General features: G+C 31.5%; 1 protein-coding gene across 2 annotated transcripts in view; it reads right to left on the bottom strand.

The window, feature by feature from the left end:
* LOC100211403 (superkiller complex protein 2) overlaps positions 1-22497 on the bottom strand; it is a 78875-nt gene that overhangs the window by 31031 nt on the left and 25347 nt on the right. For both annotated transcript variants that reach the window (XM_065791755.1, XM_065791756.1), the window contains exons 13-14: positions 16608-16714; positions 3434-3674 (exon numbers count right to left, since the gene is read on the bottom strand). In XM_065791755.1, coding sequence (XP_065647827.1) covers positions 3434-3674; positions 16608-16714 — 348 coding nt within the window. The remainder of the gene's footprint in view (positions 1-3433; positions 3675-16607; positions 16715-22497) is intronic.

Consider the following 22497-nt stretch of genomic DNA (forward strand, 5'->3'; position numbering starts at 1 on the left):
GATAAATCCACTAATACGTGTTATTTCGATAAATCCACTAATACGTGTTATTTCGATAAAGAGCTTTTTCTTTCTCTAGACTTTGCACAAGATCAGCCTCCATCTTTTTGTTCTCTAGTAATTTAGCAATCTTGACCCATATAAGATTGGATATGGAAAGGGTGATTTGCAGTGGATTAAAAAAATGATAACACAGACGCACAATGCTGAATACTTCAGAGTTTTGTGTAAATAGACAGCAAGAAATTTATCAACAGAATCAGTTAACTTGTTAAAAGACTCAAACTTTTCATTAAATTGAACACCTTCTGCACTAAAAAATCCATCATATTGTTGTTTTGCATCATCTGTATCATCGGTTGAAAGCCATTTTAATGCACTCAATCTCTCAGCTAGAGCCAAGAATTCAACAGAGGATATTTCCTTGTTTTGAACCATTTCATTTGGTGACAACGATAAAGCATTCCTCACTAAAGAATATTTCAATGGGCATCTTTCTTGTAATTTTTGCAATAACACGATGATAATCTACTTACATTCCATTATAAACTCTAATTTCTCTTCTGGTTTACAATGAAGAGAACTTAGCATCTGTTTTAACGCTGTTCCGAATTCAATTTTGTTTACATCTAGTTGGTTGTCTGATTTACCTACTTCAACCTTTATTAAACTATATGCAGTTGCAGCTTCATTTAAAATGTTTAGCTTGAGAATCATTTTCATCAAACTTTGTAACAGGCTTTCTAAACTGTTAGATAAAAATGCAACCAAAGGTCTGTCTGTTTGAAATAGAACTAGAAATCCTTTCAATTTTTTAGTAAGATCTTTAAAAACTGCATTCGCAAAGGTACAAAATTGTGAAGATGATGATTTAACAGAATTTAATAGCTCTTATTTTTAGGACGCCTGCTTTTGGATAGTGACTCCCAATATTTTATAATTTTATCCATGTTTGGCCACACCTTCATCTTCTACCCAGCGAGTTGCGCAGAAACTGTGAAACAATAAAATCCAAAAATATAAATGCTGAAATGCTCTTAACTTATATAAAAATATAAAAGATTAGATAATTTATTAATATACTTTTTTTCTGCTTAAATATGCATACTTACGGCAAAGCAAGCAGATCAGTTTCGCAAACTATATTCATCTATTTTAGCTGGTGACTCTGGTGAAAAAATTATACATTGCACGAAATATTTTTTTTTAACTCCCACTTTTGGGAATTTATTGCTGTCTGTAGGGCACCATGAACAACTGCCCATATTAACTATATCAGAATATCGTTTTTCCTGTCTATGTTCATCTAACATTTTTAAGAACCTCCCAATTAACATTAGGACCCCCCATTGATACTTGAATTGGTTTTCCAAGATCAAACATCTCTGTTGCTTCAATGAGTTTGTCAAATAAATTCTGTGAAATAGGGCGTCTGAGGAATTTAGAATCTAGCTTTTACAACACCAGAATTTGAATCCCAGTATCTAACTCCAAAGTCCATTTGTTCATTTTTAAAGATTACATTCATAATCTCATCATACGACAAAACAAAGATGGGTGAGGCTCTGACTTCAGATATAAGTTGCTCTCGATAGTGTGCTAAACCAAAATTTATAAGGTAGCCACATTTTGTTTTGCTTCATGCAAACTTTGATGCTATTGTACTATCAGAGAACATGGATTTGAATATTTCATTTAAATTTTAAGCATGATCTTAAAAAAAATGTGACATTACAACATTTTAGGTCCATATTATTTTTGCCTTGGTAACCAGAGCTGGAGATTGAAGATCCTCTATAGTAGGTTTTGCCATTTTGTCATTTGAAACGTTGTTTGAATTAGAAAAATGCTCTTGTAAGTTAACAAAAGTTGCTTTATTGCCAGATATTTCTGTAGTAAAATCTAGGAATGAAATGTGTAAAAAAAAAATTAATACCCGGTAAAGTGCACCGCTAATCAATTTTCTCCATGCATTCCAAAATATAATAACATTTTTAAAAATAAAAAATAAAATCAAATAACTAAAAAACTTCCTGTAAAGAATATATCACCTGCATTATGTGTCCTTGCATGTTTCTTACCAATTGCATGAGAATCCAAAGCAGATACTCCCATTATAAAAATAATCATATCTGTTCGACACCAATTACATCTTGCTTTCTTTGAATTTGAAGAACAAAATTTTACCCAAGAAGAATAGAATATTGAGCTCTATAAAAGAAAGCTCCAGGATTTCCAGGACTTTTTGTAAAAAAGGGTGTTTTTCCAGGACTTTTCCAGGACCTATAAAATTCCAGGACTTTTCCAGGATTTCAAGGACCGCTGGCCACCCTGATATAACTGAAATTATTTTCATTTATTTCAGGTTATATTTTCATTTATATCAGGGTACACCCTGACATAAATGAAATTATAACAAAGAATTGACTCTAGCTAAAGAACTGAAAAAACATTTTCAGTTCTTTAGCTAGAGTCAATTCTTTGTTATAATTTCTAATATTGTTACCATTTTTAGCTTTTTTTATTAATATCGAGTCTATCTCTCTAAGCTAGAATAATCTTTGAATAAGATTAATTTGCTAAATTATCTAAATTATTTCTTTTTATTTTGTTCTCAAACTGATTACCTTGACTTAAAACAACTGGGTTTAACAAATATATCATTTTTATATACTAAATTATTGTTTTAATAATTTAATTTTTATTGATGTTATTACATTTGAGAACCTTTATTTTGTGTTTATTTTTAAGTGTCTTGTAAAAGTGCGTGTTGAGGCACATTTTGCTTCTTGCAGCTTTTTGCATAAAATGAAAATAAACTTCAGATCTTCTCCTAAACTTCAGATCTTCTAGGTATGCTAATGCTGAGTAGTCATTTTTGTTTGAACTTAAAACTCATTAGAATTTTAATTTCAAATGTAAATAAACAGTGGTCAAATGGTGAAAAAGTACTTAACTACTTTTTAATAGGAAAAAACTGATCCTACCTTAAATGCGATGGCGCTACAGGTGATGTAATTTTGATTATACTTTTAGAGTTTCCAGACAAAGAACAAAACAAAAAAAAGCAAAAATATTCAAATTTATAATTTTGACTTATATTTCAGCTTGTTTTACAAAAATTAATGAAAAGACATTTCATTTTTTTAAATTTAAAAGTTCGAACTATTAGGAAAAAAAATTCCGAACTTGAATGTTGAAATTTTTGTGTAAAGTTCAAACGTTCAAACTTGAACATGTTCAAACTAGCAGCCCTACATGGGCATATCATGTACACATATATACATGAATGTATTATCAGAAAATTTAACATTTCAAACAACAAAATATTTAAATATAAAATGATAAAATCTTAATTAAATTAACATTTGAAATGATAAATTTATTTGACCTTCAATTATTATTGCAAAAATCTTTCATACAAAAAACTTACTGCTAGAGGATTTCCCTGTCGAACACCTTTCGGGCCATAACTTTCATCTACTTTACTGGCTCTTTCCTTTTTAGCATTTAATGCAGCTCTATAGCCACTTAAAAGAAAATTTCCTTTTTGATCCAATATACAAAATAGTTCATTTGAAGTTTTGTTGCTATTGCCAGTATAAAGATAGTGTTCTAATGGAACAGGGCGCATTTTTGTTTGAACTACATAAACTTCCTTTTGTTTAGTTTTTCTAAAGAAAAACAAAATTACTAAACAACATACAAATGGTGACAGTTCATGATGAAATCAGGGTTAACATTTAGAATAGTAGATGAACAGAAACTTTTATGATGATTAGGAAAAAAACATTTAAAAGCCTGAATAAAAAGCTTGGAAAAAAACCCATTTTATACAGTTGTGTAGTTTAGATATACATAACACATTGAGTTAATAAATTTTTGTGTAGAAAAAAAGTGATTGTTTAGCGACACATCTACTTAAGGGAATCTTATATCGTAAAATGTTTTTAGGTTTCATTGCACAATCAACAATTTACCATACAAAATGTTTCATACAAGAGGCATACCATGTGGAAACGAGTGAAGAAAAGAAATCCAGCAAAATTAGACAAGCAGCAAAAACACATTGAAAAATGCCACTAAACAGTTAACAGGCAACAATGTGCACCAAAATACAGTGAAAAACAAGCGAAACAAATTGTAATTAAGTTCCAAAAATTGCGTTGTGAAATAATTTAACATTTTCAGGTTTTGAAATGCCTGGAAATACCAGATTTTATTCTATTGACAAAGAAAATACTCCATCGAATGTAAAGTAAAAAAAAAAATTTGAACCTAAAATATTGTTTGGTGCTATCCAGCAAAGGCATTTCAGTGCCATACACAGGAACAACAAGATGATCAGTTGTTGATGCCAACATCTATATTTGAAAATATTCACAGAAAATAACTATATTTATCAACCAACATCATATTGAAGATAAATATATCTTTTGGCTGAATCTGACTCACATGCTAAAAGACAACAGATTGGTTAAACAAACTTTGAGCTAAAACATGTCGGCAAAATGTTCTAAAGACTTGAAAAGATTTTTGGGGAATATTAGCTCACTAGGTGTATAGAACACGTCTCAACAAATAATGAACAGATAATAAATAGAATGAAAACACAAAAGAAATTTTTTTGTTTAAATAAACCACGATAAAAGGTGCTTGTCAAAAATAAAGAGTATAAATAAACTTATTCTGCTTTAATAAATATAAAAGTTTTAATAAATATATAGTTTATCGTGTGTCATTTTTTTTTTCAAACAAAAAGAATTAATTTTTTATTATACATACTTTTTATTCTTTCAAGAGTTCGAGAGACTTTTAAATAAATCATTAGAGATAACCACTTCTTTTTAATAAAGTCTACCATTTTTACAATTTTAATTTTTAATTTCATAAGACGGAAAGATGTTACCTTTACAAAGGCAGATAAATTACAAAGAATCTTGTAATCTATCTGCCTAACAATATCACTAACATAAAAGTTTTTTAAATATAATAAAAATAATCTTTCATATTCACTTCCAACAAGGCTGCAAGCAACCACAATAAGAGTTGGAAATTACTGGAAGAGAAAAAATGAAATTTATATAGCAAGATAACTATTGACAGACAACTTGAAAGATAGCAAATTATATAAATAAGGAATACAAGACAAAGGGAGAGAATTCCAAAGAGCTGATATTTGAGGTAAAAAACGAGACAAATAAGAATTTTTGGAGTCACAGTATAAGGATGAGACTTAATTGAATGACGAGTAACACGAGAATGAATTTTAGTAGATGGCACAAGAGACACTAGCTCTTTAGAGCAGTACCCATAATAGAATTTATAGTAAAGAGAAAGAGAAGCAACATTATGACGATGTGATAATAGTTGGAGGTTGCCTGCAAGAGCAGGTCCAACCTATATTTACACAGCATCTTTACATATTGTCTAAAAGCGAATGTGCATCATTTGAAGATCTACCCCAGATATGGCAACAGTATTCCATACAAGGACAGATTTGAGATTTATAGAGATAAGGAATAGAATTCTGAGTAAGAAAGTGGCGAGCACAATAAAGAGATGAAACCTTAGCAGATGCTAATTTTGCAATGCATTTGATATATGGTTTCCAAGAAAGATCGGAGATAAGAGTTAATTCTAGAAAATGAAGGTTAGATGAGATTTATCTGAATTAAAGTTCACCAGTCATTGAGAGCCCCATGCTGTAGCAGAAGTGAGATTTTTTTCAAGCTTAGATCCCCCTTCTAAGCAATTAAAGAGTGTTGGCTACTTGTCAAGACAAGAATAATTGGTAGTATCAACAGTGAACAATGCCACCTTAGATGTGAAAATATCAGGAAGATTGTTAATGTAAATTTAAAAGAGTATATGGCCAAGGATAGAACCTTGAGAAACCCCTGAAGTTACAGGATATGAAGAAGAGTGCTGTCCATTGAGAATAACTTTTATACTATGACTGTTAAGGAAGGATTCAATAATCTTAAAGATGTTACCTGATACACCATAAGAAGAAAGCTTATGGTAAATACCAGCATGCCAAACTTTATCAAAAGCTTTAGAAATGTCAATAGCAATGGCCTTAACTTCTCCATATCTATCTAACGCAAGACTTTAGGGGTAAGCAGAATAATTCTGTTGACCAGCCTTGTATCTATTTTTCATCTATTAGGCTAGCGTAGATGTAAACTGGTGCTACATTATTTTCTGCCTAGGATAAAGAATGCTTGATCTTCTTGACTCTACTCATAGATCATTTGATATTTTCATAGATCTTTTTTGGTAGTGCCTATACAACTCTTACTGTTATCTCCTCATGAGGGAACAGCTCTAAAACTCAGTTTAATGGTTCTGAGGCCGACTTCTAATAAAGTTTCTCCAAACTCAGCGGCAGCTCTCAGAGAGGCTGATTCCATCAACAGATGTAAAATATCATAGTATTAACAGTGCCATGTTGTGCATCGATGGTGCCCCTCTTAGTACTTTGAGTGTGCATTGTCAAGGCCATATAATGTGTCCTAAGTTATAACATTTTGTTAATTAGCTGAACTGAGGCAACTGCGTAGCTAATTGCTCGGAATGCCATGCTTTATCTATAAATGACTCAAGTGAACTTGAGTCATTTATAGGAAAATGTAAACATAAAAAAATATCATCAATTTAAACTATGCCCCAAAGCAACCAATAATATTTAACATAAAAAAACCATCACCTCCACATAACTGTTTCAATATATCTTTAAAAATATTAGTGGTCTACAAAGTAACTTTTTTTCAGTTGAATCTAACCTCTTGCAAAAATCACAAATGGTCACATATTTGGTTTGGGGGTATACTTACACATCAATATATCTATTTTTTGAAAAATCAGGTTTCAATCCTCTGACCATTCTTTTATGTGCTTCCGCTAAGCACATCTTCAATCTATCACCATCCTGTTGGTTCTTTATTATTCACCTTTCCCTCAAGACTGCATTTTTTAGTAACTGCATTTATGTAATTTTTGATCAAATTGACAATGCCTTTTTTCTTTACCCCTTCTGCTATTATTTTTGTTATCAGAGAGTTGATTTTGTGACTCGTTTTTTTACCTTCACTCCTTGATTTGTATCTAGCTTCTGACCCTAATTTACAAGAAAAAGTACAAGATAAAAATATCACGCAATGATATTTTTATCTTGTACTTTCTTTATCTTGTACCTTATCTTTGTTTATCCTGTGTTTTCTTCAGGATTATCGCACTACTTATTACTAGACAGGCACTTTTATTCCGTCAACTTCAAGTCCAACGTCATTCTACTCCATAGTTTTCACATTCTTGTGCAGCTGTTATATCTAATCATAATACTTTTTCATCTTTTTCAAAAGAACAACTCTTATGAGAACAAACTATTATTGCAAGAAATCAATGTAAAAAAGTGCTAAGCTTCATTATTCCCACTAACCATTCCCATTAATCTCATATCTTATCTCAGAAATTAGACTCTATAGAAATGCGGAAAATATTTAACAGTATCATTATCAAAATTCAAGCATTCCATCTTTAATTCATGGGTACAATCTTATAACCACCCCCAAACAAAGGCAGAACTATTTGCAAAGAAATTTTTGTCTACTCTTGAATGTAATGGCCATTCTCTTTCTGCCATACAGTGAAACAGGTTAACCTATTGTTAGACATCCAAATCAATTCGGCTTCCGTTGCTTTTAAATAAACTTTTCTTCCGCTTTTCTTTTTCTTTCCTGCCAGTTGGAAAATGGCATCTGTTATTCCAATTTTCAAAAACTCTGGTGAACATTCTGAGCCCTCCAATTATCATCCAATCAGTCTTCTTTCTGTTATTAACAAAGTCTTTGAGTCTTTGATAAACAAATTTCTCACATCCCATCTTGAGTAAAATAACTTGCTGTCAGACAATCAATACTGTTTCTGATCCTCTCGCTCAAAATTATATTTTGATTTTCTTGCTCTGTAACTGACTTGCTAACTGCTGTGACTGAAAGATTTTATTGTGCATTAGATGGAGGCGGCAAGACAAAGGGCTATTGCTCTTGACATATCTAAAGCTTTCAACTAAGTCCGGCATGCTAATCTTCTCCATAAGCTTGCTTCATATGGTGTATCTAGGAAAGTTTTTGAGATTATCAAATCATTTCTTTCTAACCACAGTATTAAATTAATCCAAGAAGGCCAACACTCTTCTTCATTTCCAGTAACTTATGGGGTACCTCAAGGTTCTATCCTGCTCCTGTATTGCTTCCTACCTACATTAATAATCTTCTTGACAATCTTATATCTAAACTAATTTGCTGATGACTCAACTTTATAATTCTGTCTTCTCTACTCAATCGCTTAGAAAAGGTAGCCAATCATGAAAAAGGACTCTCTTCTGTAACAGCTTGGGGCTTGCATTTTAACTCCAACAAAACTCAGTTATTTACTGCAAACAACTATCCCAATATTGTCAACATTCCTATATTAATGAATGGCAACACTCTCACTGAGCCCTCATTAAAGTTAAATTCTGCTAAGGTTGCTTCTCTTTATCGTGTTCACCATCTTTATCTTTACCCATTCTCTACTGATATTTTTAATTACATTAGTCGCGGTTTTTAAACTCAATTCATAGATAGAGCATGGCATCCCAAGCAACAAGCTACACAGTTGTCTCAGTCTACTAGATAACAAAATATCTAAACTTAGGGTTCCTTATATGGCCTTGACAATGCACACCAAAAGTACTAACAGGGATGCCAACCATGGGCAACATGGTACTGTTAATACTCTGATATTTATCTCTGAAATCTCTGAGAGCTAACACATAGTTCAGCAAACCTTACTTCAAGCCGTCCATTTGAAGAAAAGAGTTGCACAAGAAAAACTTTTGAGTAGACTCAAAAAGATCCAGCATTTATTATACTAGGCAGGAAACAATGTAACACAGGTTTGCATCTGCGCCAGCATAATAGATGAAAAAGGGGTCTGAGGCTGGTCAACAAACTTATTCTGCTTACCCCTTAAGATTTTCCCTAGCCTTAACTCAAGTCAAATTTTGCCCAAGATGAGTATTTTTATCTTTTTATATTAGTTACTAAATGTGTATAACAAAATTATTTTTTTACAGGTGCCGGCTTATACATCATTTTGTCTAATTATGGTCAAATTATGAAATTTACAATTTATTACTCAATAACACAATTTTTATCAATTTAATATTGCCTGTTCTCAGTACCCCATGTTATACCCTAATCACTGCAATCTATAATCAACATATATAATCATATATTGTTTTGTTAGTTAAAGGTAATTCCTATTTATCTTTCTTATCTATTATAATATAAGATTATTCAATAATATACTCAAAATATTAATAATACTAATGATATACTCAATAATATATATTTAATAATCAATAATATATTCAATAATATTATTATAGTATTATTTTTATTTTTTCTCATAGCAAAATCTCTTATTCTTATCTTGTGGCAAAACAAAAATGAAAGAAAGTATGGCTGACACCAGATTAACATCTGAAGTGTGTCTTTGTGGTAAGCAAACCAAAACACTGTCAATTGCTCAACTACTTAAGAGAGAAGATGCTCTTCAGAGGATTTTTTCAATTACTATTACATTCTATAAGAAAAACAAGGAACATTTTATTTTTTTAAAAACAAGATAAGTATTTGATTATCAGTTGAATCAAAACAATCTTCCAAAGGATTCCAACTCAAAGAGTTGACAATCCTGAAAGAAAACCTAAAAAACTTTATGATGAGTATTTTCTTAAAAAGAACAGAATCGAAAACTTGGACAGCTACAAAAAAAGAAGTTTTTAAAGCTAAGCTTGCACAATTCTTTGACTTGTCAACAAAAGAAGCACATAGTTGTATGAAAAATAAAGAAAATAAAACATTTTAAATAATGCAACACAAAGATCCATCGAGCTGCTGTTGGGATTGGGGTTGATCGATCTTTTGGAGCTAAAGAAACTTGAAAGAGTCTCAGAGAAAATATAGCCATATAAATAATGAAAAAATAAAGCAAAAAAGACACCACCAACATAAATTACAAAAAAATTCTTTTGACAAATATTCTTTTGTTATCAATTGCTCTAGTTCCTCAGAATGTAAAAATGAAGACCAAACCTCATCTTCTTCACTTCCACATACCAAACCTCATTTTCTTCCCTTCCGCAAACCAAACCTCATTTTCTTCACTTCTGCATGCCAAACTTCATCCAAGAGCTGATATACATATACATATATATATCAGCCCTTGGAATTAGAAAAAATGAGGTCAGCAATAATTTGTCAATCTTAATGTTAGAAGTCAACATCATATCAGCAAAAAAAAAAATATATATATATATATATTTATATATATATGGTATATACGCTTTTTAAGCAGAGGCTTGGAGAAGCCAACTCCAACTTAAAACACTTGAAGCTCTTGGTTGAGTAAAGGCTACAGATGGTGTCTATATAAAAAACCCATCATGGGCAGACGTAATTATATTGCATTAATTCTAGTTTATGATGTTGAATGCTGGATCTTCTTGACTCAATGCATGGGTTTTGCTTGTGTCTCTGTTTTTATGACTAGGCAACTTATTCTATTATCTCCTAATGAGGGTACAGCTCTAAAACTTAGTTATATGGTTCTGAGGACGGCTGGTAGTCAGGTTTCCCAAACTCTGTGGTAGCTCTCAGAGAGGCTGATTCCGACTACAGCTGTAAAATATCAGAGTGCTAACAGTGCCATGTTGTGCATGGATGGTGTCCTTGTTTGTACTTTTGGTGTGCATTGTTAAGGCCAAATTTGGAGCCTTTTGTTATGGCTTAAGGTTTATTAATAGTATTGAAGCTCTCGCTTGGACTATTAAATAGTGTACTGAGTACTATCTGTGCTTTGAGTTAAGATCTTATACAAATTTAGAAACGACTAAAATACCAAAAACCGTAAAACACAAAAAACCATCAACATCACCAAGTTCACTAAATCTATCACTCACTAATATTCCCGGCCTTCAAAATAACTTTTCTTCTGTTGAATTCTTATCTCTTGCAAAGTTCACCAAAATACTTGCTCTTTGTGAGACTAATCTGAGTTCAGCTGTCTTATCTTGTGATTTTAGTGTTGATGGTTATTTTCCTTTAGATCATAAAGACTCCAATAGTCACATGCTTGGCCTGGGCATTTACATTTGTAAGATTTCACCAATTTGTCAGAAAACTAGGTTTGAATCCACAGACTATTTTTTTATGTGCTTTCATTTAGCACCACTTTACTCTATCGCCTTCCTCTTATTTCTATATTGCTCTCCTTCATCTCAAGACTGCACTCTTTTCGATGTTATTTCTGATCAAATTGACCAAGCCCTCTCTCTTTATCCTTCAGCTGATATTGTTGTTAGTGACTTTAACGCTCATCACACTTAATGGCTTGGCTATAGTGTCAGTGACTCTGCAGACATTAGAACCCACAACTTTTGCCTTTCTCAATCTCTAACTTAAATAGTCAACTTTCCAAATCGGTTTCCAGACAATTCGAACAATTTACCTTCTCCACTCAACTTATGTTTGATCCTAGTCAGTGCTCAGTTTCTCCACATTCACCCTTAGGTGTTTCTGATCACGGTTTGATCTCTCTAAAACTAATATCTCATTCTGCTTTGTCATCAGAATCCCCCTATCATTTTACCTCTAACAACTACCTTAAAGCTGACTGGGACTCTTTCCTTGATTTTTTTTAATAAAAGCCCTTAGGTAGAAATCTTTCGTCTTCCTGCTGACAAATTTACTTCTTGGATTAACTTCTTGGATTCAAGCTGGCATGGAATCTTTATTCCATCTAGACAACTCCAAGTGAAGCCTCACTCTTCTCCATGGTTTTCCTCTCATAGTGCTGCTGCAATATCTAATTAAAACCATTACTTCCATATCTATCAGCAAAACAATTATCCAGAAAACAGACCCTTGTTTACTATTGCTAGAAACTATTGTAAAAAGGTTTTGTTAAACGTCAAAGCCCGCAATTCTGAGGTCATGAAATCTTGTATTTCATCTCAAAAATTAGCTTCTTGTGACTTCTTGAGAACCTTTAACAGTATCAATATTAAAGGCAATTCTGTTATTCCACCTCTCTCTTGTATGGTTCAGACTTTGTCACCTCACCTAACGATAAAGCCGAATTGTGAATTGTTTGCTAAGAACTTTTCATCAATCTCATCTCTTGATTCCACTATTTGCGTTCTACCTGATAAAGCTGACAAACAGGTTGATCCATTGCTTGACATTTGTATCACTCCAGCATCTGTACCTAAAGTAATTTCTTGCTTAGACTCTTCTACAGCTTGTGGTGTGGACAATATACCTATTTTAGTCTTGCAGAATTGTTCTCCGGAGCTGTCGTCTATATTTTCAAAACTATTTAACAAGTGCTTATCAGAGTCTTCTTTTCCAGCCTGCTGGAAAATGGCATCTATTATCTCTATTTTCAAAAATTCTGGAGATTGATCTGACTTGTTGAACTACCGCTCCATTAGTCTTCTTATTATTATAAGCGAGGTTTTTGAATCTTTATTCAACAAACATTTAATCTCTTATCTTGACTTTAATAACTTGCTTCCTGATCATCAAAATGGATTTCGACCTTCTTGTTCTACAGCTGATTTACTAACAGTAATAACAGATAGATTTTATTGTGCATTAGGTAGATTTGGTAAGCTTAAGGCTATCACTCTTGACATTTCTAAAGCTTTGGATAAAGTTTGGCATGCTGGTCTTCTCCATAAACTTTCTTATTAAAGGTTTATAAGGTATTATCTTCAAGATTATTCAATCCTTCCTTTCTGATCGTATTGTAAAAGTCGTCCTCGATAGACTGCACTCTTCTTCATATCCTGTAACTTCAGGGGTTCCCCAGGGTTTTATCTTTGGCCCTTTATTGTTTTTAATTTACATTAACAATCTTCCAGATATTCTCACATCTAAGGTGGCATTGTTCACTGGTGATGCTACCATTTCTCCCTGTCTTGATAAGAAGCTAACACTCTCTGGTTGCTTGGAGGGGGCATTTGAGCTTGAAAAGGATCTCACTTCTGCTACAGCATGGGGCTCACAGTGGCTGGTAAACTTTAATTTAGATAAAACCCAATCATTATCGCAATAATCTAGATCTTCCTATATTTATGAACAGTAATGTACTCGATGAGTCATCTATCCTTCATTTTCTAGGATTAACTCTTACTTCTGATCTTTCTTGGAAACCATATATCAAATCTGTTGCAAAATTAGCATCTGCTGAGGTAGCATCTCTTTATCGAGCTCGACACTTTCTTAGTTCGTATTCTAGTCTCTATCTCTATAAATCTCAAATCTGTTCTTGTATGGAATACTGTTGTCATATCTGGGGGGATCTTCCAATAATGCCTTTATTCTTTCAGACAACATGCAAAAATGCATTGTAAAGATAGTTGGACCTGCTCTTGCAGCTAACCTGCAACCATTATCACATCGTCCTAATGTTGCTTCTTATCTCTTTTCTACAAATATTATAATGGGCACTGCTTTAAAGAGCTGGTGTCACTTGTGCCATCTGCTAAAATTCATTTTTGTGTTACTCATCATTCAAGTCTCATCCTTTTACTGTGACTGTTCCTAAGTGCTTCAAAATCTCTTATTTGTATAAATTTTTTTCTCTATCTTAAGTTCTTTGGAATTCGCTCCCCTCATCTTGTTTTCCTGATTCATATAATTTCCAATTTTTAATTCATCAGTCAATTGTTGCTCTATAAACTTCATTTTTTCGTTTCCAGTAACTTCTAACTCTAATAGTGGTTGCTTGCAGTGAAGTGTGGTTTGTTGGTAGCGAAGATAATGAAAAATTTTTTTTTATTTTAAACTGTGCTTCATCAATAAAGACTCATCAGAAATGAATGATCAAATTAATAAAACTTTAATTTATACCAAAAATTAAATTACAGGAAGTCATAAATGTCTTAACTAATGTAAATTTCAAAAAACAATTGAATTTGCAAAAAGATACACATTTATTCCAGAAGATACAATCTGTATAATAAAACATTGCAGAAAAACCTCACTTTACTTTAATAAGGACACTGCGTAAAAAATCTCGCCCACAGCTTGATAAGATTAAAAAAGATATAAAAATTTTTTAAATATTGGCTTTCAAATTGAAATAAGTTAAATTTAAAAATTGCGAACTTTCTTGAAGTCACATTTTATCTCTGTGAAAATTCATATGAGCCTTTCAAAAAACCAAACGATGAATTTTGTATGTTAATATAAACTATTGAATTATTGTAAATTAATATTATTGTAAATTAATCATCCACCCCAAACTCTAAAACAAATTCCAATTTCAATTATTAACAGGCTAAACTAAAACTCTTCTAATGAAAATGTATTTAATTCCTCTAAACAAATTTTTGAAGATGCCCTCAAAAAAAGTGGTTTCCAAAATTTTGAACTAAAACATGGCTCTGAAAAAAAGAATACAAAAAAGCAAAATAGAACTAGAAATGTAACTTGGTTCAATCCCCCATATAGCAAAAATGTTTCCAATAACATGGGGAAAGTGTTTTTAAAATTAGTTGATAAGCTTTTCCTGCCCTCAAATAAATTACATAAAATTTTTTAATCAAAATACAGTTAAAGTTAGCTTTAACTGTATTTCTTAAGTTAAAACTAACTTTAGCTTAAAGTTAGAAAAAATAATATAAGGTCACAATATGGCTTTGTTAAACAAAAAAGAAATCCTCAATGAAAAAACGACAGAAAATTGTAATTGTAAACAAAAAAATAATTGTCCAATGAGTGGAAATTGTTTATCAAAAAACGTGGTATATAAATATGTTATTTCCTCAAAGAATGTACCTAATAAACAATGTATTGTCTTAACAGAGGGTGAATGGAAAAAGCCTTTTGCCAATCATAAGCAATTCTTTAAAAATAAAAAGTATTCAAAAGACACCATGCCATCAAAATACATATGGGAATTAAAAGATAAAAATATTGATGATTTTATATTGAATTGGTCCATTCTTAAAATAGCGCCTGCATATAACAATATTTCCAAAAATTGTATACTTTGCCTACAAGAAAATATTGAAGTAGTTACACATGCAAACCAAGAATGTTTGATAAACAAAAAATCAGAATTAATTCCTAAATGCAGGCACAAAAATAAGTTTCTCCTAAAAAACTATGAAAATAAATGAGCTCAAACAATAATAACATTAAATCCCCCCTTTACATTTTTATAAAAAAAACAGAAGTAATGAATTCGAAAAGAATTCTTTTTATAATAGTATCAGCATATTCCACAAAATCTGAAAAATTTACAGTAGTTCATTGAAATGATCATCCCCTCCTGATGAGTCTTTATTGATGAAACACAGTGTAAAGTGAAAATTTTTTCTTAAGTGATTTTCTACTTATTTAATTTATTATTGGTCTTTTTAAGAACATTGAGCACTCTTCTTTGTAGAATACATTTTAAAATTGTTATTTATATATATATATATATATATATATATACATATATATATATATATATATATATATATATATATATATATATATATATATATATATATATACATATATATATATATATATATATATATATATATATATATATTTATATGTATTTATATATTTATATATATTTATATATATATATATTTATATATATATATATATATATATATATATATATATATATATATATATATATATATATATATGTATATATATATATATATATATATATATATATATATATATATATATATATATATATATATATATATATATATATACATTTATACATATACAGACACATACGCAAATTAACACACCCTTTTGCTTCTATACCTATAATATATGTAGGTTCTTGTAATAAGATTTAATTAAGATTGGATTTTTTTGGTCATTGGGGACATTGCGGTCATTCAACTAAGGGAGCCTTTAGCACCAACTCAAATATCAATACTAGTATAATATAACTTTTTCAACTTACTTGCTTGTGTCAAGTGGTTATTATCATAATAATAGACTATTTTAAAATGTTTTTTAATAAAGTTATGTATGGTTTATTTTACAGTTTTATAAATCTAAAATTAAAACAAATTTATTTAATACCACTCTGAATAATTTAGTTTTTTATTATTATGCACATTTTATACAATTTAACTAATGTAATGACAACACAATCAGTATATTGACTACACAATCAGTATATTGACAACACAATCAGTATATTGACAACACAATCAGTATATTGACAACACAATCAGTATATTGACAACACAATCAGTATATTGACAACACAATCAGTATATTGACAACACAATCAGTATATTGACAACACAATCAGTATATTGACAACACAATCAGTATATTGACAACACAATCAGTATATTGACAACACAATCAGTATATTGACAACACAATCAGTACATTGAAAACACAATCAGTATATTGACAACACAATCTGTATATTGACAACATAATATATTACGCAATTGAAAATTTTTTTATTGTGTTAAAATAGAAAAACAAGTTTTTTGTTACTCTTACCCTATCCAAGAAGCAAATTCTAATGTATTTGGAACAGTAGCAGACAATAAGATGATTCCCACATGAGAAGGAAGCATAATCAGCACTTCTTCATAAACCACACCTCTCTACAAAAAAAATTGAAAACATTTTTATATAGCATACCTAATTGCTTATTTCATAGCATACCTAATTGCTAATTTCACAGCATATCTTATTGCTTAATTCATAGCATATCTAATTGCTAATTTCATAGCATACCAATACTAATTTCATAGCATTCTTAATTGCTAATTACTAATTTCATAGCATACAAATACTAATTTCTAATTACTAATTTCATAGCATACAAATACTAATTTCATAGCATTCTTAATTGCATAGATTAATTGCTCTCAAAAACATATTACTAGTAGTACTGAAATCATTTTTTCTGGTGTGTTTTAAAGTTGGAGAATTGAAAGAGAAAAAAAAGATTTTTATATTTATATATTACGCATAATTATACATTATGCATGTGTATGTATATATATATATATATATATATATATATATATATATACAACCCTTAGATGTTGTCCGAAAGTTTTTTCGATATTTTGTTGACAAAAAGTAAAAATTAAAATGCAAGACCGGAATTTTTTTTTTTTAATAATGATAGACTGCCTGCCCCAACCAAACCCTCAGTCAATGTAGCAGCACTCCCTTGCGGGTCAGGCTATTTGTCAGTCGATGTAGCAGCACTCCCTTGCGAGTCAGGCTATTTGTCAGTCGATGTAGCAGCACTCCCTTGCGAGTCAGGCTATTTGTCAGTCGATGTAGCAGCACTCCCTTGCGAGTCAGGCTATAAGATAGTCGATGTAGCAACACTCCGCGCATGATTTACAGTAAAAAAAATAAAAATAAAAACATTTTATTAAAAAAAATAAAAATAAAAGCATTTTATTAAAAAAAATAAAAATAAAAACATTGTTTATATTGTTAAAAACATTCAAAATGTTATAAAAACATTCAGAATGTTTTTAAAAACATTCTGGTCAATTAAATTTGCGTTTTTGTGGTTTTTTTAAAAAACGATTAATTTGTAATTAAATTAATGGTTTTTACTTTCGTCCAACACGGAAATGTTGGACGAAAGTCAAAAGTAATTAAAAGTGACGTATGTGTTGGCGTAAGAATCACTTTTTTCCTTCCGCTCTTCCTAAAGCCAACAAACTATAGAACTATATATATATATATATATATATATATATACACATATATATACATATACATATATATATGTATACATATATATATTTATATATATATATATATATATATATATATATATATATATATATATATATATATATATATATATATATATATATATATATATATATATATATATATATATATATATATATATATATATATATATATATATATATATATATATATATATATATATATATATGTATGTATGTATGTATATCTGATTCAGAGCTATAATATAGTAGAAATAAAATTTCATGATTTTCATAACTTTAAGTTGAAAAACAAATAAAAACAAATATATAGTTTTTTTGTTAAAAAATTATATAGTTATATAGTTAGAACTAGTTATGTAAAACTATACATAAAAAAGCTATACAGGAAAAACTATTGTTACAAGCCTGTGTAATCTTCAGGTTTGTGGTTGCTTAATAGAAAACATATATATATATATATATATATATATATATATATATATATATATATATATATATATATATATATTTATATATATATATATACATACATATATATGTATATATATATATATATATTTTATTTTAAACGTCTTCGCTTCCAACAAGGCTGCAAGCAACCACTAATTAAAGTTGGAAGTTACTGAAAGAGAAAAGATGAAGATTTTAGAGCAAGATAACGATTAACGGACGACTTAAAAGATTGCAAATTGTATAAATCAGGAAAGCAAGATGAAGGAAGCGAATTCCAAAGAACTGATGTTCGAGGAAAAAAACTAGACGAATAAGCGTTTTTGGAGCACTTAGGAACAGTCACAGAAAAAGGATGACACTTAATTGAATGACGAGTAACACGAGAATGAATTTAAGTAGATGGCACAAGAGACGCTAGCTCTTTAGTGCAATGCCCATTATAGTATTTGTAGAAAAGAGAAAGAGAAGCAACATTACGACGATGTGATAATGGTTGGAGGTTGGCTGCAAAAGCAGGTTCAACTATGTTTACAATGCGTTTTTGCACCTTGTCTAAAAGAGAAAGGGCATCATTAGAAGATCCGCCCCAGATATGGCAACAGTATTCCATACAACATACAAGGCCGGATTTGAGATTTATAGAGATAGAGAATAGAATCCGAAGTAAGAAAGTGACGAGCTCGATAAAGAGATGCAACCTTAGCAGATGCTAATTTTGCAACTGATTTGATATATGGTTTCCAAGAAAGATTGGAAGTAAGAGTTAATCCTAGAAGATGAAGAGTAGGTGACTCATCGAGTACATCACCGTTCATAAATATAAGAAGATCTAAATTATTGCGATAATGATTGGCTGAAAAATATTGAGTTTTATCTAAATTAAAGTTCACCAGCCACTGTGAGCCCCATGCTGTAGCAGAAGTGAGATCCTTTTCAAGCTCAAATGCCCCCTCCAAGCAATTAGAGAGTGTTGGTTTTTTATCACGACAAGAATAAATGGTAGTGTCATCAGCAAACAATGCCACCTTAGATGAGAGAATATTTGGAAGATCGTTAATGTAAATTGAAAAGAGTATAGGGCCAAGGATAGAACCTTGAGGAACCCCTGAAGTTACAGAATAAGAAGAAGAGTGTTGTCCATCGAGGACAACTTTTATGTTATGATTGGAAAGAAAGGATTCAATGATCTTAAAGATGTTGCCAGATACACCATAAGAAGAAAGCTTATGGAGAATAGCAGCATGCCAAATTTTATCAAAAGCTTTTGAAATGTTGAGAGCGATGGCCTTAACCTCTTCACCTTTATCTAATGCACGATAAAACCTGTCAGTTATTACTGTTAGCAAATCAGCTGTAGAACGAGAAGATCGAAATCTATATTGATGGTCAGAAAGTAAGTTATTAGATTCAAGATGAGAAATTAAGTGTTTGTTAATTAAAGATTCAAAAACCTTGCTTATGATAGAAGAAGACTTATGGGACGGTAGTTAGACGAATCAGATCGCTCTCCACAATTTTTGAAGATAAGGATAACAGATGCCGCTTTCCAGCAGGCTGGAAATCAAGACTCTGATAAGCACTTGTTGAATAGTTTTGAGAGTATAGACGACAGCTCCGGAGAGAATGTCAAGCAATGGATCAACCTGTTTGTTGGCTATATCAGGTAGAACGCAACTAGTGGAATCAAGAGTTGATATTGATGAAAAGTTTTTAGTAAACAATTCCGCTTTACCTTCGGTGAGGTGACCAAGTTTGAACCATACAAGAGAGGTGGAATTATAGATTTGCCCTTATTATTGGTATTATTAAAGATTCTTCAGAAGTCACGAGAGTCTAATTTTTGAGATGAGATACGAGATTTCATGACCTGAGAATAGCGGGTTTTGGCGTTAGACAAAACCTTTTTACAATGGTTTCTAGCAGTAATAAACAGACGTCTGTTTTCTGGAGAATTGTTTTGCTGATAAATATGAAAGTAACAGTTTTGATTGGCAATCGCAGCAGCACAGTGTGAGGAAAACCATGGAGGAGAGTGAGGCTTGACCTGAAATTGTCGAGAGGAAATAAAAGATTCCATGCCATCCTAAATCCACGAAGTTACGTAAGAAGCACATTTGTCGACAGGAAGACGAAAGATTTCTACCCAAGGGCCATTACGAAGAAAATCACGGAAGGAATCCCAGTCAGCTTTAAGGTAGTTGTAAGAGGTATGATAATAGGGGTATTCAGGTGATGAAGAAGAATTAGATATTAGTTTTAGAGAGATCAAACTGTGATCAGAAGCACCAAATGGTGAATGTGGAGCAACTGAGCACTGACTACAATCAGAAACAAGACATAAGTCGAGTAGAGAAGGTAGATGATTCGGGTTGTCAGGAAAACGAGTTGGAAAGTTGACTATTTGAGTTAGGGATTGAGAAAGGCAAAAGTTGTGGGCTCTAATGCCTGCAGAATCAATGACACTAGAGCCAAGCCATTCAGAGTGGTGAGCATTAAAGTCATCGACAACAACTATATTAGCTGATGGATAAAGAGAAAGGGCTTGGTCAATATGATCAGAAATAACATCAAAAAGAGTGCAGTCTTGAGATGAAGGAGAGCGATATAGAAGAGAAAGGCAATAGAGTGAAGTGGTGCTAAACGAAAGCACATGAAAGAATAGTCTGTGGATTCAAACCTAGTTTCACAACAAATGGGTGAGTTCTTACGAATGTGAATGCCAAGGCCAAGCCTGTGACTATTGGAGTGTTTACGAATTAGAGGAAGATAACCATCAACACTAAGATCACAAGATGAGACAGCCAAACTCAAATTAGTCTCACAAAGAGCAAGTAGGTCTGGTGAACTTTGCAAGAGATAAGACTCAACAGAAGATAAGTTACTTCGAAGACCACGAATATTAGTGAATGATAGGTTTAGTGAACTTGGTGATGATGATGGTTTTTTGTGTTTTATAGTTTTTGGTACTTTATTCATTTTTAAATTTGTTGAAGAACTCAAAGCATAGTACTCAGAACACTGTTTAATAGCCCAAGCAATTGCCACATTACTATTAATAAACCCTAAGCCGTAACAAAGGGCTCCAAATGTGGGATTGGCAATGCACACCAAAAGTACAAACAGGGACACCATCCATGCGCAACATGGCACTGTTAATACTTTGATGTTTTTCAGCTGTTGATGGAATCAGCCTCTCTGAGAGCTACCACAGAGTTTGGGAAACCTGACTACCAGCCGGCCTCAGAACCATAAAACTGAGTTTTAGAGCTGTACCCTCATTAGGAGATAATAGAATGAGTTGCCTAGTCATAAAAACAGAGACACAAGCAAAACCCATGCATTGAGTCAAGAAGATCCAGCATTCAACAAAACTTTCCTAAACTGGAAACAATGTATTAAAAATACATCTGCGCCAGCCTAATATATGAAGAAGGGGTGCGAGGCTGGTTAACAGATAGAATCTGTTTACCTCTTAAGTCTTTGCCTAGGAGGCCTTCTACAAGACAGTAGCCGGTGTGTGTGTATACAGCCCTTGGTATTAGGGTGGGTTGCCAACCTAAAAGTGTTTGAGGTCGGCAAAAAATTGGCAACCTTTATTCAATGTTTTATGGTAAAACCTTTGCTGACCTCATTTTTCCTAATTCAGTGGGTTGTATATATATATATATGATATATACACATATTTGTATATGCACACACACACATATATATATATATATATATAATCTATATATAATCTATGTAATTTAAAGACATAATGTAAATTTCAATCCAAAAATATTTATTTTATTTGTAGGGTTTTTCAAGACTTAGGCAGCCCCAACCATAACCCTTGCCATAACCCGGCTATGGTTTATCAAACCCAGTCCTGGCCCCAGTCAAATATCAACCCTGGTTGCTTACTAACTGTAACAACAACATATTTAAACACAGGTTTCAATCTACACTAGTATATTAGATTAAGAAGGGATGCAATGCTAGGCAATATACATTTTATGTTTACCCCTAAAACGTTTGCCATGAAAATTTTTTAGAAGAGAGTAGCTATTTTTACCAAATTCACTCCCAACAAGGTTGCAAACAACCACTAATTAATATGGGAGTTAACAGGAAGCAAAGAAGGGAGCTAAAGAGCAAAAAAGTGTGGACTTAAAAAACTGTAAACGTGAAAACAATAGAAAAAACTTAGTGAGCATAGGTGCTAT

This window comes from Hydra vulgaris, chromosome 02, assembly GCF_038396675.1.
Source record: "Hydra vulgaris chromosome 02, alternate assembly HydraT2T_AEP".
NCBI classification, from domain to species: Eukaryota; Metazoa; Cnidaria; class Hydrozoa; order Anthoathecata; family Hydridae; genus Hydra; species Hydra vulgaris.